This window comes from Oncorhynchus mykiss, chromosome 3 (genome assembly GCF_057628025.1).
Source record: "Oncorhynchus mykiss isolate SJ-2025 chromosome 3, ASM5762802v1, whole genome shotgun sequence".
Classification (NCBI taxonomy): Eukaryota; Metazoa; Chordata; class Actinopteri; order Salmoniformes; family Salmonidae; genus Oncorhynchus; species Oncorhynchus mykiss.
In genome coordinates this window covers 67,699,516-67,727,475 of record NC_143024.1, presented here as the reverse complement: position 1 = coordinate 67,727,475, position 27,960 = coordinate 67,699,516, and the positions used below count along the sequence as shown (strand labels likewise).

General features: G+C 42.8%; 1 protein-coding gene and 1 long non-coding RNA gene across 24 annotated transcripts in view; one reads left to right on the top strand and one right to left on the bottom strand.

Moving 5' to 3' along the window:
• The window catches only part of LOC110520241 (1-phosphatidylinositol 3-phosphate 5-kinase), a 45,020-nt gene that overhangs the window by 3,226 nt on the left and 13,834 nt on the right, over positions 1-27,960 (top strand). For 4 of the 23 annotated variants that reach the window (XR_016494784.1, XR_016494783.1, XM_090229962.1 and 1 more), the window contains exons 1-20: positions 9,089-9,485; positions 11,027-11,217; positions 14,398-14,559; positions 15,047-15,073; positions 15,726-15,835; positions 16,173-16,344; positions 16,882-17,092; positions 17,416-17,562; positions 17,942-17,968; positions 18,193-18,282; positions 20,085-20,223; positions 20,930-21,087; positions 21,251-21,362; positions 22,883-23,030; positions 23,313-23,480; positions 24,072-24,131; positions 26,090-26,219; positions 26,953-27,133; positions 27,478-27,552; positions 27,671-27,778. Coding sequence is in view for 17 of the 23 variants with exons in the window: in XM_090229962.1 (XP_090086088.1) it covers positions 11,037-11,217; positions 14,398-14,559; positions 15,047-15,073; positions 15,726-15,835; positions 16,173-16,344; positions 16,882-17,092; positions 17,416-17,562; positions 17,942-17,968; positions 18,193-18,282; positions 20,085-20,223; positions 20,930-21,087; positions 21,251-21,362; positions 22,883-23,030; positions 23,313-23,480; positions 24,072-24,131; positions 26,090-26,219; positions 26,953-27,133; positions 27,478-27,552; positions 27,671-27,778 (2,406 nt within the window). In the remaining 6 variants the exon portion in view is untranslated. Of the gene's footprint in view, positions 1-9,088; positions 9,486-11,026; positions 11,218-14,397; positions 14,560-15,046; positions 15,074-15,725; positions 15,836-16,172; positions 16,345-16,881; positions 17,093-17,415; positions 17,563-17,941; positions 17,969-18,192; positions 18,283-20,084; positions 20,224-20,929; positions 21,088-21,250; positions 21,363-22,882; positions 23,031-23,312; positions 23,481-24,071; positions 24,132-26,089; positions 26,220-26,952; positions 27,134-27,477; positions 27,553-27,670; positions 27,779-27,960 lie in introns of those variants that run through there. The other 19 variants (XR_016494785.1, XM_036974657.2, XM_036974656.2 and 16 more) reach the window with 9 other exon arrangements.
• Positions 55-5,624, bottom strand: LOC149984660 (uncharacterized). Its single transcript, XR_016494791.1, has 2 exons — positions 3,264-5,624; positions 55-3,003 (listed from the first exon to the last, which is right to left on the bottom strand). It is a non-coding gene; the product is annotated as an uncharacterized LOC149984660 (long non-coding RNA).

The following is a 27,960-nucleotide window of genomic DNA, read 5'->3' as shown; positions in this document are numbered from 1 at the left end:
GAATTGTAAGCACCAAAGTGTGTTTGTCAAAATAATATCTGAAAATGTCAGTTGTTGAACATAATAATTTTATTTACAATAGCAATTTATGATATATGCAGTTGAGGAATATAACATGTACCAACACTACATGTAGGACGGACGTAAGACATTCCCACATACAGTATTTGATTTTTTGGATTTCACCTTTATTCAACCAGGTAAGCCAGTTGAGAACAAGTTCTCATTTACAACCTGGCCAAGATAAAGCAAAGCAGTGTGACACAAACAACAACACACATGGAATAAACAAACGTACAGTCTATAACACAATAGAAAAGTCTACAGTGCCTTGCGAAAGTATTCGGCCACCTTGAACTTTGCGACCTTTTGCCACATTTCAGGCTTCAAACATAAAGATATAAAACTGTATTTTTTTGTGAAGAATCTACAACAAGTGGGACACAATCAGGAAGTGGAACGACATTTATTGGATATTTCAAACTTTTTTAACAATTCAAAAACTTAAAAATTGGGCGTGCAAAATTATTCAGCCCCTTTACTTTCAGTGCAGCAAACTCTCTCCAGAAGTTCAGTGAGGATCTCTGAATGATCCAAAGTTGACCTAAATGACTAATGATGATAAATACAATCCACCTGTGTGTAATCAAGTCTCCGTATAAATGCACCTGCACTGTGATAGTCTCAGAGGTCCGTTAAAAGCGCAGAGAGCATCATGAAGAACAAGGAACACACCAGGCAGGTCCGAGATACTGTTGTGAAGAAGTTTAAAGCCGGATTTGGATACAAAAAGATTTCCCAAGCTTTAAACATGCCAAGGAGCACTGTGCAAGCGATAATATTGAAATGGAAGGAGTATCAGACCACTGCAAATCTACCAAGACCTGGCCGTCCCTCTAAACTTTCAGCTCATACAAGGAGAAGACTGATCAGAAATGCAGCCAAGAGGCCCATGATCACTCTGGATGAACTGCAGAGATCTACAGCTGAGGTGGGAGACTCTGTCCATAGGACAACAATTAGTCGTATATTGCACAAATCTGGCCTTTATGGAAGAGTGACAAGAAGAAAGCCATTTCTTAAAGATATCCATAAAAAGTGTCGTTTAAAGTTTGCCACAAGCCACCTGGGAGACACACCAAACATGTGGAAGAAGGTGCTCTGGTCAGATGAAACCAAAATTGAACTTTTTGGCAACAATGCAAAACGTTATGTTTGTCGTAAAAGCAACACAGCTGAACACACCATCCCCACTGTCAAACATGGTGGTGGCAGCATCATGGTTTGGGCCTGCTTTTCTTCAGCAGGGACAGGGAAGATGGTTAAAATTGATGGGAAGCTGGATGGAGCCAAATACAGGACCATTCTGGAAGAAAACCTGATGGAGTCTGCAAAAGACCTGAGACTGGGACGGAGATTTGTCTTCCAACAAGACAATGATCCAAAACATAAAGCAAAATCTACAATGGAATGGTTCAAAAATAAACATATCCAGGTGTTAGAATGGCCAAGTCAAAGTCCAGACCTGAATCCAATTGAGAATCTGTGGAAAGAACTGAAAACTGCTGTTCACAAATGCTCTCCGTCCAACCTCACTGAGCTCGAGCTGTTTTGCAAGGAGGAATGGGAAAAAATTTCAGTCTCTCGATGTGCAAAACTGATAGAGACATACCCCAAGCGACTTGCAGCTGTAATCGCAGCAAAAGGTGGAGCTACAAAGTATTAACTTAAGGGGGCTGAATAATTTTGCACGCCCAATTTTTCAGTTTTTGATTTGTTAAAAAAGTTTGAAATATCCAATAAATGTTGTTCCACTTCATGATTGTGTCCCACTTGTTGTTGATTCTTCACAAAAAAATACAGTTTTATATCTTTATGTTTGAAGCCTGAAATGTGGCAAAAGGTCGCAAAGTTCAAGGGGGCCGAATACTTTCGCAAGGCACTGTATGTACAATATGTCTCTTTAGTATCTTAAACACAGACTGTCTGAGCAAAATTCGGTGCCGACCTTGCTAGGGGCCTCTGAGAGATGAGGGAGGACAGGGAGTACTTCTCACGGTCCCTAATCTTTGTCGGCTGGGTATTGATAAAGTATGTGCGTAGGATACCTACTGTTCGTGTGTATGTAGGTGCGTATGATATCTACTGTTTGTGTGGAAGTATTTGCGGCGCTATAAAATTGACGTCTTTGTATAGTGGACTTTAGAACGTTCTCGTGAATAAACTGTACTGACCTTTTGCATAAGCTGAGTCTTTGACTAATTATTATTAAACCTATGGTCTTACAAACCTTGGGGATTGGTCAAAGCTATTGATTGTTATTATCATTGGGATTGAAAATTCTCATGACAAGCTTTCAATCTACTTTTCCATGGCTGGAGCCTGCCTAGGAACGAACACCCTAGCCAGCCTGTAGACCTCCCTGGCTGGATGTGTGTCCCAGTGCTTTGACAACTTTGAAGGCCAAGTGGAATGCATCATGGAGAAGGTCAAGCACCTCTCTCCAATCCCCATCTTTCTCAATAGCTCATCTGTCTTGGCACCATACCCACATGTTTTTGCTGTTCCATTCACTAGGTAAGAGCCCAGATCCTCCATGACATTGTATGCAGACACTTCTGTGGGATGGTGGGTTCTTTCCAGGAGTGACAGAGCTGTCATCACCCATCTTCTCTTTCTGGCAGGCTTCTTGAGGAAGACAGATGTCATCCATGTCACAAGTGATCCAACTTAAGAGACGTATTTGTAGTGCTGCCAGGTCTCACCCACCAGATTGATGACATGGCAGAGACAGGTTACATGTACACTGTTGGCCATCACTCCTTTCAGAACCTCCTTGTATGCCTTCAGGCAGTAGGAGGCATTATCTGTGACCACTGCTCAGGCATCATTCAGGTTCAGATCGTTGCTGTGGAGGGAGGCTAGTATAGCTTTGGGAAAACGTGCAGTAGTTGCATCTGTCCATGAAAATGACATCCACCAGAAAGTATTGGTTTTCAACACCTGCAATGAAAGATAAGGAATAACTTGAATTATGTTTTAACCAAAATGAGTGTTATTTAAATTAAGTGTAAACACAATGTAGATACAGCTATAGTTAGTTAGATGGAGAGGCAGACAGCTGCTGACATTATACATCGCTATATTTCACCACGACAGCTTGTCGTTTGGAATTTCACAATTTGCATGCGGACAATTCACATTGCAGGATGTAAATGAACCCTATTGCAACGGTATACTAATAGGCTGTTAAGTTAACTCACCAATGACGATGTTTAGAACGCTGTAATCCCTTGCATCTGTTGTCTCGTCAACAACCACCGCAAACTTCTTCCCACGGATCTTCAGTAGAACGGCAGTCATATGTTGGTCGAACACATCAGGCAGTTGAGTTTGACAGATGCTGCACTCATTTTCGGGCAACGATCCTCCCTGTCTGCAATGCTTCACTAGAAACAGCTGTAGCTTTCTTATCTTTTCTAAGGGGATGTCAGACACCGTGCACACAGCCACAAGTCTTGAATCTGCTGATGTGTTTGCACTAGTAATGGTAGTTTCAAGAGGCCTGCTCTGGCTAAGACTGTGCTTTTCCTTGTTCTTCACATGGACTTTGACTTTAAGTTCTCATCACACGTATTTTTACGGGTCCAATCAATAGTATGTTGACAGAATTTGCAAAACAGCTTATCGCCTCACTCAATAGTACAATGGGTATTGCTCTGCTCTGAATTTAGGGTTGATATTTTTTTTTACTGCTTGCCCGTCTGACGGCCTCTTCGACATGTTTCTCAAAGTGACAGCAAAGTTGTGAGGTGACGTAAGGGTCCCACACACGACAAAAGTAACTATGTGGTCCACAGAGTATCCACAGTCTTCCAGCCACTGGGAGGCCATCAGCTCATTATCTTCAAATACATTAAAATGGTACAGCCACAAATAAATATTCCTTTCAGTCCAATTTTACCTGGGATGCTACTGACTGTTGGTTCAGCATTAACACACTTATAGAGCAGACTCCCCACAGGCAGATTCAGGTGTCTCAGGCTCCTATTCAATTCCTCCTACGAGTGGAATGTAGGAGTGGGAAGCAGGGTACACTTTTCTGCATATTGGTCACTGGCCACTGGCGCAGCGGTCTAAGGCACTGCATTTCAGTGCAAGGGGCGTCACTACAGTCCCTGGTTCGATTCTAGGCTGTATCACATCCGGCCGTGATTGGGAGTCCCATAGAGCGGAGCACAATTGGCACAGCGTTGTCCGGGTTTGTCCGGGGTAGGCCGTCATTGTAAATAAGAATGTGTTCTTAATAACTGACTTGCCTAGTTAAATAAAGGTTAAATAAAAAATAAAAATGTTAAGCCTGACTGTTTTATCATTCTGTGTCTAGATATGGCAGTATTGCGAACTTTCATCTATAAAAGGAACGAAGAAAATAGACTATAAACATCAATTACATGACCAAGTAATGCGAAGATTGATCATATCATCTAAGAACTCTATCATAAAGTTAGCCTATGGATTGTAGTACCTGTCACCACAACACATGTAGGCGGCTTGTAAACTGTAATCGCTTATGTTGAGTAATGTTAGACATAGAAATGCAAGTGACTTTGCTTACGAAAATCATCCAGCCAGCTCTATTTCTTCTAGGGTGGGGTTTATCGGCGGTTGGCATCCAACGTTATGGTGCATTACCGACACCTACTGTACTGGAGTGTGGGCCAGAGACAGGGAGAAACTAAATCCTACCTGCCAGCCCCGTTGCTCTTTTAAAAAATAACAAAATATTTGAGACTATATCTAATGACTTTCTACTCAATATACTATTTAAACTAATTCCTGTATCCCCCCCTTCTAGATCTCATCCTCCCTCTTTCCCTCCAATGTCCACACTGTAGCAATACATGCTCCACTGTCTGTTTCCTGGCAATACTCACATTTTCCTGTTGGATGCTTTCCTATCACATGTAAGGTCTTATTCAACTGGCTGTGTCCCACTATTAATCTTGTAAATATAGCCTCTCTTCTGTCTCTTCCTGCCGTTCTCCCCTCCCCAACTTTCCTCTGTACTTGAAATAAATGCCTGCCCTCAGTATCTCTATTCCACTGCTCTTGCCATTTCTCCACCATCACTTTTTGCTTCTGCCTTGCTCATTGAAACTACCACATCAACATCCCCACTACTTAGTGCTTGTTTAGCCAGTATATCAACTGCACTCCCACATAAGCTGGGACCCATGTAAATATTAGCTGTATATCCATTTGTTTACTCCTGCCATGGGTTTGTAGCACCTCGTAAAGCAGGTCTTGTCTTGATATAAAAGGACTGGAGACTCAGCATCAAGACTTCTCTTAAACAAATCAGATGGATCAACACCCTCCCTATCTTTCTGTAGTCTCTCCAATACGTTTAGATCTACTACTGGAGGTGGGAGTAGCCATGGTGGATTTACAGGAATAGCTACCGTTGGGCTAAACTCCCTTCCATACATTCCCATCTCCTTCGCATGGGTATTACCCACCCAAACCTCTAGTTATGTCTTCGCTCATGTTCCCAGCATGCCTGTAAAATCCCTCAGCTGTCTCTACTGATCCGTTGTAGGATACAAGTACCCAAGTAGAGTGGTAAATTGATTGATGCTTGATTGGCTGGGCTGAACATCTGCCTTCAAAAATACTAATCCCTTTCCCTCCTCCTGGTGAAACTATTTGTGTTTTCCCAAATGTGAACCATGTTTTGTTTTTGTTTATTTGCTAAGATGTGTTAGCCACCGCTCTGAGGTAATTCGCTAGCGTTGACGGAAGTTGTAAAACGGAAACAAACACAATCGCGTTCGAATGGAACTGTGTCAAGTGGGCGGGGCTACACAAGGCGGTAGCTATGTTTCGCTAACCAGAAACAGAATCGGTATTGTTGAATTCGATGCTCATAATAGCAAGCTAGTTCGGATGGTTTGGTTAAAAATACATTTTAAAAATTAAAGTTTGGTTAGCCAAAAATATATCATGTATGTTTGTTTGGTTACCACGACAACTACTGTAGCGATCTGGTAAACGTGTTATTCTTCCAGCAAATGAACATATTTCTAGTGGCAAATGTGTTCAATTGTAGCCTTGGTATAAAAAGGATAATCAACTAGGGGCTCTTATTTTCTGGAAAATAATGCAACTCTGTGGAAGATCAGATCAACTCCTCTAGCGCGGTGTGGAGCACACCTTCCACATAATTATTTAAAGCATAGCCCCTCTTTGATTATTCCTTACTTGTCAAATGGCAGCCTAGCCTCGATCAACCAGAATAAGACCCTCGATATTTATTGGAAAATAACATCAAGCTCATCACCTTGCACTTTCACCACCCTGTGAAGTTCATCATAGTTTAATCTCTAGCCTAATAGACTGCACGATTTCCCGAAAAGTCGTATAGTGCGAGGATAACGTAATCGCTTAACTCCACGTTTATTTCAATATGATGGTTATTATATAAATATTTGCGCATTAAAGCGTTTCCACCTTCATTTCTCCCATAATTGACTTTATCAATAACAAAACGATCACACCTTGTCTAGCAAAACTTGTTTTATCAACAAATGTGTTGTTTCCATCAGGCCTGTAATTACATTTTTTATCCAACATGTACTTTACTCGCATAAAAAGGTCGGATGGAAACCCTGTTAGAAACCAATATGATTTACTTCACAGGCTGGTGAAGGTACAAATTGATGAGCAATCACACTGTCAGCAGCATCTCTAGTTGCCAACTAGAGCCGACTGCTAGCTGGTTTCACGTCTCAGGCCCTCAGCCTGTGTGGCGAGAGGGCGGAGTTAGCAGTTTGAGAGTGAACAAGCAAGCCACTGTTCATAATTCCACTCGAACGCGAAGAGGCAGGCGCGATTAGAACTCAGTCAGATCAATCATATAAACGTTCTGAGCTTTGATCAATGCTGGGAGCAATATTCAGATATTGACCCGTAATTGATTGTCTTTATTGTGTACTACATATACACTATATATAGAAATGTATATGGACACCCCTTCAAATTGGTGGATTTGGCCATTTCAGCCACACCCTTTTGCTGATAGGTCTATAAAATCGAGCAAACCGCCATGCTATCTCCATAGACAAATATTGCCAGGAGAATGGCCTTACTGAAGTGCTCACTGACTTTCAACGTAGCACCTTGATAGGATGCCACATTTCCAACAAGTCAGTTCGTCAAATTTCTTCCCTGCTAGAGCTGCATGTTCAACTGTAAGTGCTGTTATTGTGAAGTGGGAATATTAAGGAGAAACAACAGCTCAGCTGTGAAGTGGTAGGCCACACAAGCTTTCAGAACAGGACTGCCTAGTGATGAAGCACACAGCACATAAAAGTTGTCTGTCTTCAGTTGCAACACTCACAACCAAGTTCCAAATGGCCTCTGGAAGCAACGTCAGTACAATAACTGTTTGTCGGGACCTCCATGAAATGGGTTTCCATGGCCGAGCAGCTGCACGCAAGCCTAAGATCACCATGCACAATGCCAAGTGTCGGCTGGAGTGGTGTAAAGCACCCCACCATTGGACTCTGGAGCAGTGGAAACGCATTCTCTGGAGTGATGAATCACGCTTCACCATCTGTCAGTCTGACGGACGAATCTGGGTTTGGCAGATGCAAGGAGAACTCTACCTCTACCTCCTGCAATGCATAGTTCCAACTGTAAAGTCTGGTGGAGGAGGAATAATGAACCAAATCTTGGCATTGCGCATGGTGATCTTAGGCTTGTGTGCAGCTGCTCGGCCATGGAAACCCATTTCAATAAGCTCCCGACGAACAGTTATTGTGCTGACGTTGCTTCCAGAGGAAACTTGGCAGTGAGTGTTGCAACTGAGGACAGACGGTTTTTACGCGCAATGCACTTCAGCACCCGGCTGTCCCATTCTGTGAGCTTGTGTGGCTGAGCCATTGTTGATCCTGGGAGATCCCACTTCACAATAACAGTGCTTACAGTTGACTGGGTCAGCTCTAGCAGGGCAGAAATTTGACGAACTGACTTGATGGAATGGTGGCATCCTATGATGGTGCTACGTTGAAGGTCACTGAGCTCTTCAGTAAGGCCATTCTACTGCCAATGTTTGTCTATGGAGATTGCATTGCTGTGTTCGATCTTATACACCTGTCAGCAACTGGTGTGGCTGAAATAGCCAAATCAACTAATTTGAAGGGGTGTCCACATACTTTTGTATATATAGTGGGGGGGGGGGGCTTTCACCAAATTATAAAGAATTACAGGTGTCCTCGTATGTAGTTATGGCTACTCCCTGTATATAGGCATGTTATTTTTACTTTTTATTGTTTGTTTTTTCACTGTATTTATTCCTTGTGTCACTATTTCTATGTTTTATTTTATTTTTTTATCTTAAACTCTGCATTGTTGGAAAAGGACCTGTAAATAAGCATTTCACTCTCAGTCTACACCTGTTGTTTACGAAGCATGTGACAAATAAAATGTGATTTAATATAAACAAGTTCAAACCACGCAACAGTCAGTAGCTGAAAGCAGTTTGAACCATTAAAGGTTAAATAACTAATTTCCTTTAGAGGCATTCATGGATAACTATAAACTGATATCACATGACAGTCACATAAGCAAAACTGCAATGACTGATGAAATAGTAGATGGGTTGACCAGAAAATAGGTTGTTCACAGTTCATGATCTCTTCAAAGTAAAGCAGGGATGGATTCTGTGCGCTCATAGCTACTGGCCCAAAACAGCAGAATAACCAGGCTCAGGTAGGTTATATTTGGCATACCTCAAGCAATACTCTGAATAAAGTAATTGTGGAGATATGCAGTCATTTATTGATACATATTAGTGCACAGGGCACTAAGGACAGATATATTCATGATATTTTTATCTTTACAATAAATGGGGACAAAAACATCCACAAGTAACACAACTCAGGTATACTAAAGTTTTCACTTATAGCTAAATTACATGGCAATTGTTGTTCTCTGAAAGTGTCTGTTCACAAGAAACTAAGTAAAACATGCTATGGTGTGTGTAGTGAACGTGTCATGTCAATCGATTAAATAGGTAGTAGATGCGCGCTGCCTTGTTTCGTAATCACAACGCTGTAGTGGAAACCAAGACTGTTCTCAGGGCGGGTCTGCCGGTTTTGACCTAGCAGAAGTTACTTTTCGTGGCAGGTTATGATAATTCGATCAAGTTTAGGAAAATGGTTACGGTTAGATAAAATGCAAAAACACACAACATACTGTATCTAGCTACAACCAGGTCTGCCCTGAGAACACTCTTGGTTTCTACTAATGCGATCACAACAGTTGATCGAACTGTTGTGGTCACGACTTGTCCTGTCTTGCTCAGGACTAGTCTGACTGCTTGAAATACATATCTCAAGATAGGGCGGCTACTCGACTTCACAGGAATTTACCTAATGTAATTTATTCATACAGGGATGTCCAAGGAGACCAACACACAGGTAATTTGTGTTATTTAGTGGAAATTCGATTATATGAGTGTTCACTTCACTCTTCCTTCATTTAGCTAACTACAGTGGGCCTGCTAACGTTAACTGCTAGCTAACGTTAGCTCACTGACTTGCCGGGCACAGTAGCGAACACAGAGTCTGCAACTGTAGTTAGTATGTGACAGCTATTCAGATCAATGATTTTTATCTGCACGATACTTCTTTGCAGTGGTTAGTTGGGTTAATTTATGTTTGTATTCTTGCACGGTTTCGCGGTGATAGCAAGGGAACGTTAGCTGTGTTACCAAATATTTGTTATAATTAACCCTATATGTGTTGTTACTGCTGCTTTGATGCACGCTAACATTAGTCAGTTTGTAGTATTATACACCAACAGTATGGCTATGTAGTTTACACACATTCACCTAGTTGCCTCTTTAGCTGAATGTGAGGCCGTGGGCATTCAAGGCTGTTGATGCTGGTTAACTCAGCTGCCATCATCAGGCCTATGGTCACATGACGGGGTGGAAATTATTGCTGGTGAGGTTTTCATTTTCCTCTGGTCCATCCCTCACCGGTGGCATCTACTGCTGTCAAGAGCAACGTTTTATCTTAGTTTGAAGAAAAACAGCAAAAGTCAGTCCCATTTGTTTTTATCAAACAGTAGCTTAATTTTAGCCTTATTGACATTTTATAAACTTAGCTCCATCATTAAACGTTCCTTAGTACAGTGACAGTGTATTCTCTCTAATTCTCTCTCTCTCGCTTTCTAATTCTCCATCTTTCTTTCTCTCTCTCTGTAGTTGGTGGAAAACAAGATTGTCTACATTCTCTTTTAAAAGGGACAGGATTTTCTTTCTTATTGTTATTTTTTTCAGATATGTGTTTCACAGTGACACTGTTTTCTTTACACCTCTGAGTTCCTCTTTGCTCTATTATAAAATACGCTGAGAGTGAATCTTGTGTCTTTGTTGAGGGTAAGCCTGTAAAGCATGGTTTGCAACCGACAGTAGCTCTGGGCTGTTCTGCAGTCATTGAGTTTCTTAGAATTATGACCTACCTAAGCTATGGGCTCAATTTTATTAAACCAGAATTGCAGGTTTCCATTGTCAAATAAAATCACACAATTTTGTGTACTTTTAAAAACCTGCCACCAAAAATATTTTCAGTTTTAGTAGAAATAACAGTACTAATGTTTATTTTGGTGTTGGTTCTCAATAAACAACTAAATGGGTATTGTGGAAAGGTGAGTGGCTGAAATGAGAAGTAGAATAACTCAGGTCAGAGGCTAAAATGTCTCACTTGCAGCTCAGTTAGACAGACTACTGAGGAATCATTGAAGTTGCTTATTTCAGACTAGAGGAACAAATCACAGGTAAACTGTTCCAAAGTAATAGTTTGAATAGCAAGAAAGTGTAACTTGTTTACCATGATCATTGAAATGTTAGAGGCAATGCCTAAGTTTAGGGCTGCCTGTTTACACACGGTTAAGCAGAGGATCACCATGTCACCACAATGTTCCAGTCTCATGTGATCATTTGTCTTTCCAACAGGAGCAGTAACATGGCTGCTGACGACAAATCCTCCTCCTCATCCTCTACGCTGGATTGGAGTGTGGCGCCTCCTATTTCCCCTGGCAGCCCATCTCACCTGACACACTTCAAACCCCTGACTCCAGAGCAGGACGAGCCCCCGCTCCGATCAGCATACAGCTCCTTTGTCAACCTGTTCCGCTTTAACAAAGGTCATTACTAAGATAACACACGTGATACGCATGATGAAAGCAGACAAGATTTCAGGGATTGCAGACATTCACACAAACTTACTTAAATGACACTATTTGTAATTGTTTTGAGATGGTTGACAGTCATCTAGTAGACCTGTGCATTAAGATGAGGAGACAAGACAAAAAAGTGGAATAATTGAGTCGTTGTTTTGTCACACTGTTATTTCTTATTCTGTGGAGTGCCCTATAGCAGTCAATACTATGCAGTACTGTACAGTCTAGGCTACTGTACTGTACCCTAGGATGCAGGGAAAGGTACTGTAGCATTGACCACCAGCCGGGTTTACAGTCAGTCAGTTTAATGGTCTGGGGCCGTTTTTCATGGTTCAGGCTAGGCCCCTTAGTTCCATTGAAGGGAAATATTAACGCTACAGCATACAATGACATTCTAGACGATTCTGTGCTTCCAACTTTGTGGCAACTATACTACATGACCAAAAGTATGTGGACAACTGCTTGTCGAACATCTCATTCCAAAGTCATCATCAACATGAATATGGAGTTTGTCCCCCATTTGCTGATATAACAGCCTCCACTCTTCTGGCAAGGCTGTCCATTGGAACATTGCTGCGGGGACTTGCTTCCATTCAGCCACAAGAGCATTAGGGATGTTGGGCGATTAGGCCTGGCTCGCAGTCAGCATTCCATTTCATCCCAAAGGTGTTCGATGGGGTTGAGGCTCTGTGCAGGCCAGTCAAGTTCTTCCACACCGATCTCAACAAACAATTTCTGTATGCACCTCGCTTTGTGCACGGGGGCATTGTCATGCTGAAACAGGAAAGGGCCTTCCCTAAACTGTTGCCACAAAGCACAGAATCGTCTAGAATGTCATTGTATTCAATAGCATTAAGAACCATAAAAAACAGCCCCAGACCATTATACCTCCACCAAACTTTGCACTTGGCACTATGCATTAGGGCAGGTAGCGCTGTCCTGGCATCCACCAAACCCAGATTCGTCCATTGCCCTATAGCAGTCTATGCAGTACTGTACAGTCTAAGCTACTGTACTGTACCCTAGGATGCAGGGAAAGGTACTGTAGCCTTGACCACCAGCTGAGTTTACAGTCAGTTTAAGATTAACAGGAAGCAGAATGGAACAGAATGCAACTCAGAGCAGAGCCCATGTCCCATGAGGTCATGTGATGTGACACTGCCTGTTGGCTAGGTGCAAGGAAGGGGCCGGCCAACCACATGGTCCATCATGTCTCCCTCTCTCCAGGCCACGTCCTTACTGGCAGGCCCCTCACCAAGGCAGCAGGGCTCTGCTCATATACTGTAGCATGGAGCTTTAACATTCTATTTCACATTTTTTTAATTATTTTTTTAATATATTTTTTTATTTAATGGAATCATTAGAGGGATGGTGAATCACTTTACGCTGATAAGATTAGATCTAGAGAGAGCAAGGGAACAATTATGGACACCAGCAATGCATACACATATAAGTACATTCATGTACACACACTTAAAGCTGCAATATGTAACTTTTTGGGTGACTCAACCAAATTCACATAGAAATCTGATTTGTAAATCTGCGGTATAGCTTAACTTTCTTTGTGCACTATTTCTATGCTTCCTGTTCTTAAGTTTCGGTTTTGTACACCAGCTGAAAATACAATATTTTGGGGTATGGAAAATATATTTCACAGCGGTTGAGATGGTACAAGGATTATACTTGCTTTTTTTGTCCATTAAAATAACATCAAATTGATCAGAAACACAGTGTAGACATTGTTAATGTTGTAAATGACTATTGTAGCTGGAAACGGCAGATTTTTAATGGGATATCTACATAGGTGTACAGAGACCCATTATCAGCAACCATCACTCCTGTGTTCCAATGGCACGTTGTGTTAGCTAATCCAAGTTTATCATTTTAAAGGGCTAATTGATCAATAGAACCATTTTTAAATTCTGTTAGCACAGCTGAAAACTGTGGTTGTGATTAAAGAAGCAATAAAACTGGCCTTTAGGCTCGTTAAGTTTCTGGAGCATCAGGTTTTGTGGGTTCGATTACAGGCTCAAAATGACCAGAAACAAAGAACGAAACTCGTCAGTCTAGTCCTGTTCTGAGAAATGAAGACTATTCCGTGCGAGAAATTGCCAAGAAACCAAAGATCTCGTACAACGCTGTGTACTACTCCCTTCACAGAACAGCGCAAACTGGCCTAACCAGACTAGAAAGAGGAGTGGGAGGCCCCGGTGCACAACTGAGCAAGAGGACAAGTCCTCAACTGGCAGCCTCATTAAATTGTACCCACAAAAGACCAGTCTCATCGTCAACAGTGAAGAGGCGACTCCGGCATGCTGGCCTTCTAGGCAGAGTTGCAAAGAAAAAGACATATCTCAGACTGGCCAATAAAAAGAAAAGATTAAGATGGGCAAAATAACACAGATACTGGACAGAGGAACTCTGCCTAAAAGGCCAGCATCCCGTAGTCGCCTCGTCACTGTTGAAGTTGAGACTGATGTACAATAGTCATTTACAACATTAACATTGTCTACACTGTATTTCTGATCAATTTGATGTTATTTTAATGGACAAAAAATAATATGTGCTTTTCTTTCAAAAACAAGGACATTTCTAAGTGACCCCAAACCTTTCAACGGTAGTGTATATTAGAACTATTAGAATTTCTGCATAGTGCACCTTTAAGGGTAAAGTAGTGTTTTTTTTAGACGCAAAGGCAAACTTCAAGGAGTAGGACATTCAAGGAGTTGGTCTGATGGTACCCTTTGATGGTATCGACTTCCCCTTTGCTTGTGGGAACAATAGAGCGTGTTGTCCTAAAAAACGGAAATTAGTTGCCTCTGGTTTGTTCAGCTATTCATACGGGGAAAATGAATGGGGAAAGAATAGGGTTTTGGGATAAATACCGAAAATAAGGTCCGAGGTTGACACAGGCTTAGAACATTTTGTTCTATGAGATTTCAGTCAGTTAACATGACCTTTCTGAATTATGTAGCCTTTATGTGCTTTTTTAAATGCCATAACCCCCCCCCCCCCCCATGTCATGAGGATAACTGTGCCATCTAAAGATGTTACTTTTGTTAAGTAAATCAGGTGTTCAATTAGGTAAAAAAGAGACTGGAGTGTCACTTTAAATGACCTGTTCTAATTAATCTATGTGTACAGAGGAGGGGCGGCCACCCTCAGTGACAGAGAAACCGGATGTGGTTGTGGCGTCACCCACTGGGGAGCGTAGGAACTGGACCATACCAGCACACTCAATCCACGGCTCTGGGGCGCATAGGAAACAACACCACGATCTTTTACGCAGGACTTCTACTGCTTCAGGTACCACACACACACACACACACATTTATTCTAATACATCAGATGTACAGTATACTTATACAGTGGGGGGTTGAATACTGCGCTGTTCGGTAGGGCTTGCAAGTTAAGCATTTCACTGTACTTAGGCATGTGACAAAAATAACTTGAGTGATTCTTTGTGCTTTCATTTATATTTGGAGTGATTGCATTAACTGTCTCTCTGGCTCGACCTGATAATGGTGATGAACGTTTCATGCTGATAGGATTACTCATCAGTCAGAGATCCGAGTCACTGGAGGCGTTATATCCACTAGGCAAGCTTAAAGGAGAGCTGCTGTGTTTCTACCATGGGCTAGAATACGTATTGAACTAGTGCTCTTTTTGGGAGGGCTATCCATTTTGACATTTTCTAGTTTTAAGTTAGCGACGTGCAGATAAGAATGGATGCACAGTGTGAGTAACATGACGTCTATTCAAAAAAGCTGATGTATGTCTTTTCTTTTTGCAGTGGACTGGCCATTATGGCCTGGTGAGGGTGAGGGCCTTCTATACTGTGTGTTTGCTAAGAATTCTGAAATGTTTTTTGCGCTTGATTTTTTTAACAACCTGGTTTCATAGAGTGGGCGGCTAACCCAAGCACCTGAGTGGTTTTGGTGTGAGTGTGGTTGATCTAGCTACTTTTGGCATGTATGGATAAAGTGCCTTCTGATGTTATTTTGTTGCCAACACTGATATTTGATCAGTTGTATGTGTTTGCATAATGGTATAAGAACTAACATCATACTACCTTTTTTTTTGTTTCTCATTCAATGGCATTTGTCCAATTTGCGTTATCTGTATAATTTTATTCATAACCATAATTGTTCACTAGAGCCTAGTTTATGGCTACTGATATACTGGTAAGCTTCTGTTGTGTTATTGTGCAATCCTTTTTTAACTTAACCTGCCATTATCAAAGCAAATCCTTGTAGAGATTGTCAATTTCCATGCCCGTTTTGGGCTATAACCTACCTAAGAGAGGTATAAAAAAAAATGTCTCTCCCAGTCTCCCTCCTTTACCTTTCTGCATTTTATTTGCATGAAAAGGGAGCATTTGCATGACGTGAATGGTTAGACGAAATCTGCTATGACGTGTGTGTTGAATGGCTGCACCATGTGTGTTTCTTTTTGTGTGTGTGCGCTCCTAGAGGGCCGTAGGAAATCGGAAACCCCCCTGGGCACTCACGATCCTCGTACGGCTGTTCAGCTCCGCACTGCTCTGAAGAGACTCAAGGAGATCATGGAGGGAAAGAGCCAGGTATCTACCATACCATTTCACAATCACACTGCTGCTGTTGTTTATTGTACTTCACATTACACTGCTGTTGTTTTACACACCGTTACTCTAGTGCTGCTTGTTTTTACTTGGAGAAATATAACTTAGCTTACTATCACAATCACACACAGGCAACTGTTCCAAATATGGGACAACATGTAAAGACACCTCTTATTTATTTCAAAGTAGGCTGTTATTGTTTCATCTAACTGTTTAATTTCAGTGAAATATAGTTTTCATATACTTTGAAAAGATTGCTTCAGCATTACTTTATACCTCAGTGTTAATTGGTCCACTAAATAAAGAAGGCATATTGCAGGACAGTGACCTGAAGCAGTACTGGATGCCAGACAGCCAATGTAAGGAGTGCTACGACTGCAATGAGAAGTTCACCACCTTCCGCCGCCGCCACCACTGCCGGCTCTGTGGCCAGATCTTCTGCAGCCGCTGCTGCAACCAGGAAATCCCTGGCAAGTTCATGGGCTACACGGGTGAGTGCATTGGGGACTCACAGGAGGGGGTGGGGGCATGACCTCAAGACCATGCCTACCCTTTGCCTGCATCATCATCATCATTATCCCTAGTGACCTCCTGAGGAGAGGGAAGACAGCCCCTAAAGAATGATCCCAAAGCAGGGTCACAATGTGTTAGAGAGGTCCAATGGAAGAGATCTAGTTGAGCCACTGCTGAGATCACGTGTATGTACAGAGGTCTATGGGTGCTCAGCATGGTGTTTTTTCTGCTGTGGTTGTGTGTGTTACTAAAGTTGGACTTGGGTAAGTTGACCAGTGACCTTTGAGCTAACATTGCTGTGATGTGAGAATCTGAGACCAAGATATCTATTCAATAGCATGTTTGTCCTTTGATGATGATGTGCTGTGACCTAACCATGCCATGCAGTGACAACACCACAGTAACCACGATACTGCCTCCATCCTAGATCATAGCAGGACCTGCTCTTCCTCTCACTGACTCCTACCCGTCTCGCTGTCTCCCTCCCTCCCGCCATTGTCTGTCTGTCTGTCTAGGAGACCTGCGGGCCTGCACCTACTGCCGTAAGATTGCTCTGAGCTACTCCCACTCTGCAGACTCTGGCTCCATAGGGGAGGACCTGTCTGCTCTGTCTGACTCCTCACCCTGCTCCACCTGCGTCCTGGAGCCCAGTGAGCCTCGCACCCCGGTCGGTGGACGGAAGGCCAGCCGCAACATCTTCCTGGAGGAGGACCTGGCCTGGCAGAGGTAAAATAAGGGTGCATCCCAAATGGCCCCAACCCTAAGAACACAGACCGAGAGGAGGAACCATAGAGATAAATCATAGGTTTAAGTCTGTGGAAGGAACCATGCATGCACTCTCCAGTCTTTTGCATCCTTACTCTAGTAATTTTGTCCCCTTCCTGTCCTACGAACAATGCATGCACTTCTCCTTCGCATTGACCTCTAGTCTTTTGTTGTCTTCTCTTCACCTCTCTTGTCCACAGTGTATTTATTTCTGTCTGTGTATATCCTGCATGATTTTCTGTGTATCCCTACTCTCATATCTTTGTTTTTTCCTTCAAATGCAGAGTTGAAGAGACAGAGAAGAGAGAAACATTCAGCACTCTTCATCCCCTATATCCTCTCCCCTCCATGTCCTCTCCTCTCCCTCCCTGCCCACTCCATCCTTCTCCTGTCTCCTCTGTCTGCCCTCCTTTTCTTCCCCTGTATACTGGGTGGGTTCCTTATCCCTGCTTGGTCCACGTGCATGGTTTTATTGGCGCTCTACTTCCTCTTAACCAATCAATCAATCATATTACCTTTGAGAGGGGTGCCTTTGAAAAACGTACATTTCTCAGCAAAAGGGATTTCAAATAAATGTTTGACTTTAAAAACAAAGAATACCAAGAGGTATTATTATTCGATTGAACATACTTTTCCTATTATTTTTCAAATACATCCCTTTGTTTGATTTTGACAGGGAAGCATGCTTTTATATTTTGTTTAGCTCTAATAAAATGCCATCCCTTTGAACTATATAACCAGCTTTGATCCCATTTTCAGTGTTCCGCTCTTGCTCAAATGAAATATTTTCCCCTTTCTCTCCTGGCATAGAAAAACTCCCATTGGGATGAGAAAGAAGTGAGTCCTGCTGTTACTTTTACTAACGTTCCAACTTCTCTGACAGCTTGTAACAGTTTATTTTTTATTTTTGACTTGAGCTTTACCATTCGAGCCCTACCATATTGAGACTTCTGCATGCGTCTACCATAGCAAGTTCCGGTAGTGTTCTATTGACATCAAAGATGGATGTGAAATGATTTAGTTCAAGAATGAATTTGTTTGTATGTATGTCTGTGTGTCAGTTTGATTCACCAGGACTCTCAGAACAGTGGCATGAATTCTAGACGGAGCACGCTACAAGAGGATGGAGGCAAGTCCCCAATAAGGAAGCGGTGAGTGTCTGCTTTTGGTCCAACATCTTTATATAGAACCCTTTTACAGCTTCTTTTACATTCTTCCAGCTATGTTTAGGGTTTGTATTTTGGTGCCCTATTTTCTGATAGTGCATCCCACAGAGAGATATTTCTATGAAGTTCAAGGTTGGTTTCTTTTACAGAAACAAAGCATGTCTGACTTTAGTTAATAGGAAGGAAATTGTCCAAGCCATTTTTGTCTCTTAGATTATGGGGACATTATCTATATGCATGCAGCAGCATTTACACTTAAACCACTAGATGCTGTTTTCCATTATGCCCTCGGGTTTATTACTGGTCATGGTTCTAGAATTCACTATTGTGTTTTGTATTAAAAAGTGGATTGTACCTCATTGTATGTAAGGAGAGAGCAGCATTTTCTTGTTTATTTACAAAGCACTCATGCAGAAACATCCTATCATTAATTACATTTAGACTTCCAAATGACCAAACCCGGTCTCAGGCTTGGATAACCCTGGAGGCCCCTTCGGTCTCTACATAGTTGGGTAAAGCTGATTTTTTTAGTTTTTTTGGGCCCTTTATGTGGAACAACTTCCAGAGCTCTCTGAAATGAGATGTTCTGGTCCCAGTTGGTCAGTTGAGAGTCATGATCAGAGACTTCTACGTTGATAAATGTGTCTATCTGCCTTGTAATTTTGTATATTGTATATGTTTGATGTATTTATGCAGGGTTCGTCTGTGAAAGACAGCCTAGTGTCCCTGTCAAAATAAAGGTTAAATAAAATCTAGAATAGTTATAATAGTGTGTTCATTCTATTTCTGTTGGACCCTTTTTGACATCTATTAGTTCCCTCCCTTTCCACTCTAGGGGTTTGGCACAGTTATTGTAATATCCGACAGGACGTTAGTATTAGATTACTTGGGAGAGTATTCATTTTTGAGAAACAAAAAAAATATAGACCTATTTTAACAATGAAAAGACTTTGTCTGAAATTAAGTATAATTATTTATGTGATATTGCTACATAGCCTTCAAGGATGGACCATTACATTCCAATTTTATTAAAACAATAGTTTTATGACATTTTTTACGAGTGCCTCCCATTAACAAAAAAATCACTGGTAGCCTACACACGTTTCGCACGTGTAGCTTGTTATTGTCATCAAGGTCAGAGGTCATGTGTAGCAAGTGTAGTGGGAGAATCGTAATGAATGCATAATGGAATTAAAATGACGGAATTCAATTGGCTGATGGAGTAGGCTACAATGTTCCACCAACATGTAGGCTGTTGTTTAATATAAATGGAGTTGTTGTAGACAGGGATGGGGAGCGCAGCAAAATAGCCTCCATTAGCTAGCCTTGCTACTTTACAATGCTTTGACGCAGCCAAGACAGACACTACCAGATGGTATGGTAGATAACCTATGGCAGCAACAAGTTTGTCCAACTTGCGTGAATCGTTTTGGCTACTTTATCTCTCTCTCCCTCTGTGTTACACACTGGCCCCTGCTTCTCTCTCGCACCTCCCCCACCCTTCTGCTGGAACAAGCAGAGCTCATCGCGCCGGCTCTCAAGGGTTGCACAAGCAAGTCCCCATTGAAGTAAAAAAAAAAAAAAAACATGTATTTCAATTATTCAGAAAAAAAGTAATATTATTTGAATAGTGAAATAATTTCTAATCCCTATTACACAGAGACACAGACACACACACACACAAGTTAGAGAAATATAGTATAGAATGAGAAGTAAGGTACAGAATGAAAATGTGTTGCTGCATCTATTGAGTGATGGCCCTGTAATGCCAGCCCTGTCTTATCTAGGTCAGCCAGTGTGACCAACCTGTCCCTGGACCGGTCTGGCTCCTCCATGGTGCCCTCCTATGACAGCTCAGTGAGCCCCCAGACCAGCAGGGCCATGCCAAAACCTGACCACAGCGAAGAGGAGAGGAAGATACTGTTGGTAATGATGCTCTCTTACTTTCACTCCCTCTTTCCCCTTATTCTCTCTGTTCATTTTTACCCCCTTTTTCTCCCCAATTTCGTGATTACGATCTTGTCTCATCGCTGCAACTCCCCAACGGGCTCGGGAGAGGCGAAGGTCGATTCATGCATCCTCCGAAACATGACCCCCCCAAACCGCGCTTCTTGACACCTGCTCGCGTAACCCGGAAGCCAGCCGCACCAATGTGTCGGAGGAAACACTGTTCAACTGACCACCGAGGTCAGCCGCTAGAGCGTGATGAGCCAAGTAAAGCCCCCCCGGCCAGACCCTCCCCTAACCTGGAAGATGCTGGGACAATTGTGTGCGCCCTATGGGACTCCCGGTCACGGCCGGTTATGACACAGCCTGGGATCGAACCCCAGGCTGTAGTGACGCCGCAACACTTCGATGCAATGCCTTAGACAGTTACGCCACTCGAGGGCCCCTTTCACCTTATTCTATCTCACTCTGTATCCTGCTCTCTCACTCTGACACTCTTTCTCGCTCACTTGCTCGCCCTCTCTCTCCATCTCGCAATTACTCTTTCGCTTTCTCTCTCTCTTGCTTCCCTCTATCCTCAATCTTTCCCTATATCTCTGTCTGTATAATTTGTTCTGTCCAATTTACAATCCATTCTTGACAAAGCAAACATAAGTCATTTTTGACTGACTGTGATGACATGTAGGACTCATCCCAGCTCAAAGACCTGTGGAAGAAGATTTGTCACAACACTACTGGTATGGAGTTCCAGGACCACCGCTACTGGCTCCGTACATACCCCAACTGCATTGTGGGGAAGGAGTTGGTCAACTGGCTGTTAAGGAATGGAACTATCTCCACAAGGTAAAGACAGACATCATGCTGAGTGAAAACCATTCTGGATGTCTGAGTAAGCATCCTGTTGTATTAAGCAGAGATTACATGAGTTACTAATGTTATTTTTCCCTCATCCATCCTCTTTCTCTGTCTCTCTATCGCTCATTCACACTCTTGCACACTCTTGCAGGGCACAGGCGATAGCCATTGGTCAGGCTCTGGTAGATGGTCGTTGGTTGGACTGTGTCACTCACCACGACCAGCTGTTCAGAGATGAGTACGCTCTCTATCGCCCCCTCCAGGTGAGATACTGTTTTGTGGGAATAAGGGGAAGAGTACATTAACAATGCTGATGGGGGTGGTGTTGATCAAATCAAATGTATTTATATAGCCCTTTGTACATCAGCTGATATCTCAAAGTGCTGTACAGAAACCCAGCCTAAAACCCCAAACAGCAAGCAATGCAGATGTTGACGCACGTTGGCTAGGAAAAACTCCCTAGAAAGGCCAAAACCTAGGTAGAAACCTAGAGAGGAACCAGGCTATGAGGGGTGGCCAGTCCTCTTCTTGCTGTGCCGGGTGGAGATTATAGCAGAACATGGCCAAGATGTTCAAATGTTCATAAATGACCAGCATGGTCAAATAATAGGTCTGGGACAGGTAGCACGTCAGGTGAACAAGTCAGGATTCCATAGCCGCAGGCAGAACAGTTGAAACTGGAGCAGCAGCACGGCCAGGTGGACTGGGGACAGCAAGGAGTCATCATGCCAGGTAGTCCTGAGGCATGGTCCTACGGCTCAGGTCCTCCGAGAGAGAGAAAGAAAGAGAGAATTAGAGAGAGCATAACCCAGCCAACCCAGACAGGAAGATCACATCAGTGACTCAGCCCACTCAAGTGACGCACCCCTCCAAGGGACGGCACGTACCAGTAAGACGGCATGTACCAGCAACCAGTAAGCCAGTGACTCAGCCCCTGTAATAGGGTTAGAGGCAGAGAATCCCAGTGGAGCCGGGAACCGGCCAGGCAGAGACAGCAAGGGCGGTTCGTTGCTCCAGAGTCCTTCCATTCACCTTCACACTCCTGGGCCAGACAACACTCTAATCATATGACCCACTGAAGAGATGAGTCTTCAGTAAAGACTTAAAAGGTTGAGACCGAGTTTGCGTCTCTCACATGGGTAGGCAGACCATTCCATAAAAATGGAGCTCTATAGGAGAAAGCCCTTCCTCCAGCTGTTTGCTTAGAAATTCTAGGGACAATTAGGAGGCCTGCATCTTGTGACCGTAGCGTACGTGTAGGTATGTACGGCAGGACCAAATCAGAAAGACGGGTAGGAGCAAGCCCATGTAATGCTTTGTAGGTTAGCAGTAAAACCTTGAAATCAGCCCTTCCCTTGACAGGAAGCCAGTGTGTAGGGAGGCTAGCACTGGAGTAATATGATCAAATTGTTTGGTTCTAGTCAGGATTCTAGCAGCCATATTTAGCACTAACTGAAGTTTATTTAGTGCTTTATCCGGGTAGCCGGAAAGTAGAGCATTGCAGTAGTCTAACCTAGAAGTAACAAAAGCATGGATTAATTTTTCTGCATCATTTTTGGACAGAACGTTTCTGATTTTTGCAATGATTTTTGCAATGATGGTCATAATGGTGAGGGTGATGATCATGACGATAGTGGTGAAGATGGTGATGCTATGACGATGATGTGAAGATTATGATGATTGTGTAGTTGATGATAGTGTTGATCATTTTTTTGATGACGATAATAATGATGTTGGTGACGCTGTTGCTCATGACTGATGAAGGTGTCTTCTATCCTCACAGAGCACAGACTTCTCTGAGACCCCGTCTCCTGACAGTGACAGTGTCAACTCTCTGGAGGGACACTCAGAACCTTCCTGGTTTAAAGACATCAAGTTTGACGACAGTGACACAGACCAGGTGGCTGACGAGAATGACTATGTCATGCCCAGTAAGTATCCCTGCATGCCTTGTGACTCTTGCATTACAACAACTAGCCTCATGTCCATGTCTGTTGCTTTCCTAAATAATAGGTAGTTGAGTCCTTCTGTAATGTCTGAGATGTTTCTTTGTGTTTATCTTGAACTAATAAAGGAGTCTAAGATCCCTTTTGTATTGGCTCTGATGTCCCTTCATGTGTATCCCCCTCCATGCTGCTATGCATCAAGAAGACAAATATTATTATTTTTTTACATGACTAATAAAGATCAATCAATTAATGCCCCCCCATCAGATTCGTCCAGTCCTAGTAAGAGGACGTCAGTCAGCAGTTTCCAGTCAGCGGTGGACAGTGACTCTGCTGCCTCCATCAATCTCAATATGGAGCAGGACAATGTCAACTTCCACATCAAGAAACAGTCCAAGTACCCCCATGTACCCCCGCACCCTACGGAGCAGAAAGGTACTGAGCCACACACACAAACACACAAAAATAATGATTAGTTGCTGTTGTCTTGCTGTAGGCAAACACCTTTATACTAAGGCTGTGTTTACACAATCACCCAAAATGTGATGTATTGGCATATCTGTTCCTTATCTTTTCTAGAATTTGTTCTGTTGAGTTCACATTTGTATGGCTGTGTTAACAGTCAGTCCATTTCGGTTCTTTTTTTGACTAATTGGTCTTCTGACCAATCAGATCAGCTCTTTTGCCAATAATTGGGCAAAAGATCAGAATTGGGCCTGCCTCTGTAAACGCAATCCTGATACAATTCCGATGTTTCATATGCGACCTAAGTGTGAAAGCTCAATTCAGATTTGTTTTGCTCTAAAGTGGGAATTTTGCACATGACCTGTTGTTACAACAACAACCACCCCAACATTTAAAGGAACAGTGACAGGAAATGAGCTATGCATATAAATGAGTGTGGCGTTCAGAAAGAAATATAGGATAGCACACAAAGTTTGCGTAGACAGTTTCCATAATGGGTATATGTTTTTGGAAGGTGGAGTTGTGCGTGTGTTGATGCATTTCTCCGCTTTCTCCTATCAGAGTACCTGGTCTCAGAGGAAGGAGGACAGAATATCTCCATTAGCGACGCTTTCATCAAAGGTAGGAGGGCCGTTCCACAAATTCGGTGCCTTTTGAGAAGTGTTACTGTCAACTGGGGAGTTGTCATACTGTCACAAAAGGAGCATGACAGAATTATTAACACAAGTTTTCAAATTACCACTTGTTTCTTTGGGAAGATGTATAAAGTGATCTGTGCATTTGAACAACAGCATAAATACACCAATTTATTTTTGGATGTAAAAACTGAATCATCTCTGCTGCACATGCTGCCACTGTTTTGAATAACAAAGTTATTTTTAGAACAAGCAGCTTGCAGCCAGCTCACGAGTGCATCGAAGGGAAAACGCAACAAAAAGCACATGCGACAAGTGAAAACAAATTGTCTAACTGGGGATAGCTAGATAGCATGATGAACTCACCAGTAACTTTAGTTGGAGTTGATGCCATGCGAGCTAACTAGCTACCGGTATGCGAGCTAACTAGCTACCGGTGTGTGAGCTAACTAGCTACCGGTGTGCGAGCTAACTAGCTACCGGTGTGCGAGCTAACTAGCTACCGGTGTGCGAGCTAACTAGCTACCGGTGTGCGAGCTAACTAGCTACCGGTGTGCGAGCTAACTAGCTACCGGTGTGCGAGCTAACTAGCTACCGGTGTGCGAGCTAACTAGCTACCGGTGTGCGAGCTAACTAGCTACCGGTGTGCGAGCTAACTAGCTACCGGTGTGCGAGCTAACTAGCTACCGGTGTGCGAGCAAGCTAGCTACCGGTGTGCGAGCGAGCTAGCTAGCTACCGTTGTGCGAGCGAGCTAGCTATTTACCGGTGTGTGTGCGAGCGAGCTAGCTATTTACCGGTGTGTGTGCGAGCGAGCTAGCTAGCTACCGGTGTGCGAGCGAGCTAGCTATTTACCGGTGTATGTGCGAACGAGCTAGCTAGCTACCGGTGTGCGAGCTAGCTAGCTAGCTAGCTAGCGGTGTGCGAGCAAGCTAGCTAGCTACCGGTGTGCGTGCTTTACGGTAGCTAGTACCCACTAGCTAGCATCTAACAGCAGGAAACACAAAATAGTGTTGCGAATTGGGCATAGAACCATGTTTTTTTTGTCCTATCAGATCCATGAGAAGGTCTTAGCAAGTTTATCCCTTTGTCCTTCAACTGGTGATGGATGTGGATGTCCGGTTTAGGTCCCAGGCTCCCAATGACTATCATGATTATTTATTTACTAGGTCATTTGCAGAGTGAGCAGACTCAATACCAAGCAATGTAAGAGCTGGCAATGTAATCCGAGTGATGTGCGGCAGGCCGGATGCCCAGTGCTGCTGATGGCAGAGCAGTTGATAACTTTTTATTTTTTTCTATTTATTATTTTTCACTTGTTTAAACCAACCAAAGGTGGGGCACTACCCCTAATGCCCTAATGGACGGGCCGCCACTGTTCGCCATATTAAAACGACAGTTCAGTTCACATAACAGGGTTGACCTTAAAATGAGGGACAGACATAAATTAATCACATATAGATAATCATCATCAGAAATGACTTCGTCAAAGCAACAAAATAATTAGGGCTTTACAATGATGTTGAAACTTGGAGAATGTTGGAATTAAGTGGGTTGAAACCTTCCTAGAAGTGATGCCATGGGGTCGATGAAGAGAGCCTTTAATCATATTTTTTTATTTTATTGAATTCTCCATGTGATCTATGTTAAAGGGCACTTCATTTAATATAACAGGCATTTAAAATTCAATATTTGTGCACAATTTCTACTTAAAATATCAATGGGATGCACGCAAAAGGCACTATTTTCATGGAATGACCCAGGAATTCCCCACTTCCTTATTTAGTTCAAGTGTTGCTTCCTTTTCAACTCTTTTGCAGCTGTGTATTCTTTCTGTTGAACAAGAAGTTGGTACTGAACCTAATGTATTGTAGCTGTAAGCCAAGCTAACATTCTCTCTATATCGTGCTCTCTCACTCTTCTCTCTGTCTGTGTGTGTGCTGTAGAGTCCCTGTTTAACCGTCGTGTGGAGGAGAAGCCTAAAGAGATGCTGTTCACTCCTCTGGGCTGGCACCACAGCTCCCTGGACCAGCTCAGAGAGGAGAATGGAGAGAAGAAGGCCATGGAGAGGCTACTGTGAGTACAGTCCGATAACTTAGAGGTTTCAAAGTTGCTCAAATGTTTTTGTCATTCCATTTCTTTATTTGTTATAGGTATGTTGGATGTTTGGAAACTAAAGACTAGTCTTTAGCTTAGTGAAGTAAAACTGGTATGTTGGATGTTTGGAAACTAAAGACTAGTCTTTAGCTTAGTGAAGTAAAACTGGTATGTTGGATGTTTGGAAACTAAAGACTAGTCTTTAGCTTACTGAAGTGAAGTAAAACTGGTATGTTGGATGTTTGGAAACTAAAGACTAGTCTTTAGCTTACTGAAGTGAAGTAAAACTGGTATGTTGGATGTTTGGAAACTAAAGACTAGTCTTTAGCTTAGTGAAGTGAAGTAAAACTGGAACTGAAGTGGAACATATTTGAGTCATTCTTTTAGATGAAACAACATCTCAGTATGAATTGGAGCATACTATGGTGTTATTTTGGACTCCAGAGTGACGCAGCGGTCTAAGGCACTGCATCTTAGTGCTAGAGGCGTCACTTCAGACCCTGGTTCAATTCCAGGCTGGGAGTCCCATAGGGCGGCGCACAATTGGCCCAGTATCGTCCAGGTTAGGGTTTGGCCGGGGTAGGCTGTCATTGTAAATACGAATTTGTTCTTAACGGACTTGCCTAGTTACATAAAAATGTAAAATATTTAGCTGGTGAATCCACATGGTGTACTGGCCTTAAACTGCTGTTTTCTTCCCTCCCTTACCCAGCTCTGCCAACCACAGTCACATGATGGCGCTGCTGCAGCAGCTGCTGTACAGTGAGTCCCTGTCCCTCTCCTGGCGTGACATCATTGTTCCCGTGGTGAGGCAAGTGGTGCAGACGGTGCGGCCAGACGTTCGCAGCTGTGATGATGACATGGACATCAGACAACTGGTCCACATCAAGAAGGTAGCTCACTGACAGTAACCTCATACAACCATCCAGAAGTCTCACAAGCTTACATTCTGTAGCACAGCTGTAATTAGTCAGGTAATTAAGAGGCTACACTCACAGTGCTTTCAGGGAGGTATTCTGACTTGGGATTTGGGTGATTAACTTGACTTTCTGTGCAAGTCTCCATATTGAATTTAATCAAAGATTTACGCTAAAGTCCGAGTTGCCTGCACTTATCTCAACTCTGAATCAGGTTATTTGTCATGTATCTGTACTTATACTGCACCCACTGTAGGGGTTGAATTTTGAGTAATTTAACGTGACCAAAATGGCTATTTTATTATTATTTATTTTTTTAGATTCCTGGAGGGAAGAAGTTTGACTCTGCCGTAGTGAATGGCTTTGTCTGTACCAAGAACATTGCCCACAAAAAGGTAGGTTCCCTCTCCTGTAAAAATAAGCACCATCTCTCACTGTAAACCGAGCCAGAACGACACTGTTTATTGCTTGTCTATGTGCAGATGAACTCAATAAAGTATCATTTTGTCTTAGATGAACTCGTACATCAAGAACCCCAAGATCCTGCTGCTGAAGTGTTCCATAGAGTATCTCTATAGAGAGGAGACCAAATTCACCTGCATTGACCCCATTGTGCTTCAGGTCAGTCAGACACTCAGTGGGTTGTGCTGTCCTGTTGATTTAAAGCATGAATGATTTATGTAGCTAAATTAACAAGATGACAAGTATAATGTCAAATAACCTAATCAAGAGCTAGGCATTAAGACAAACACATTTAGAATACATATTTCACTAATTCCTGGACTCCTGAGTGGCGCAGTGGT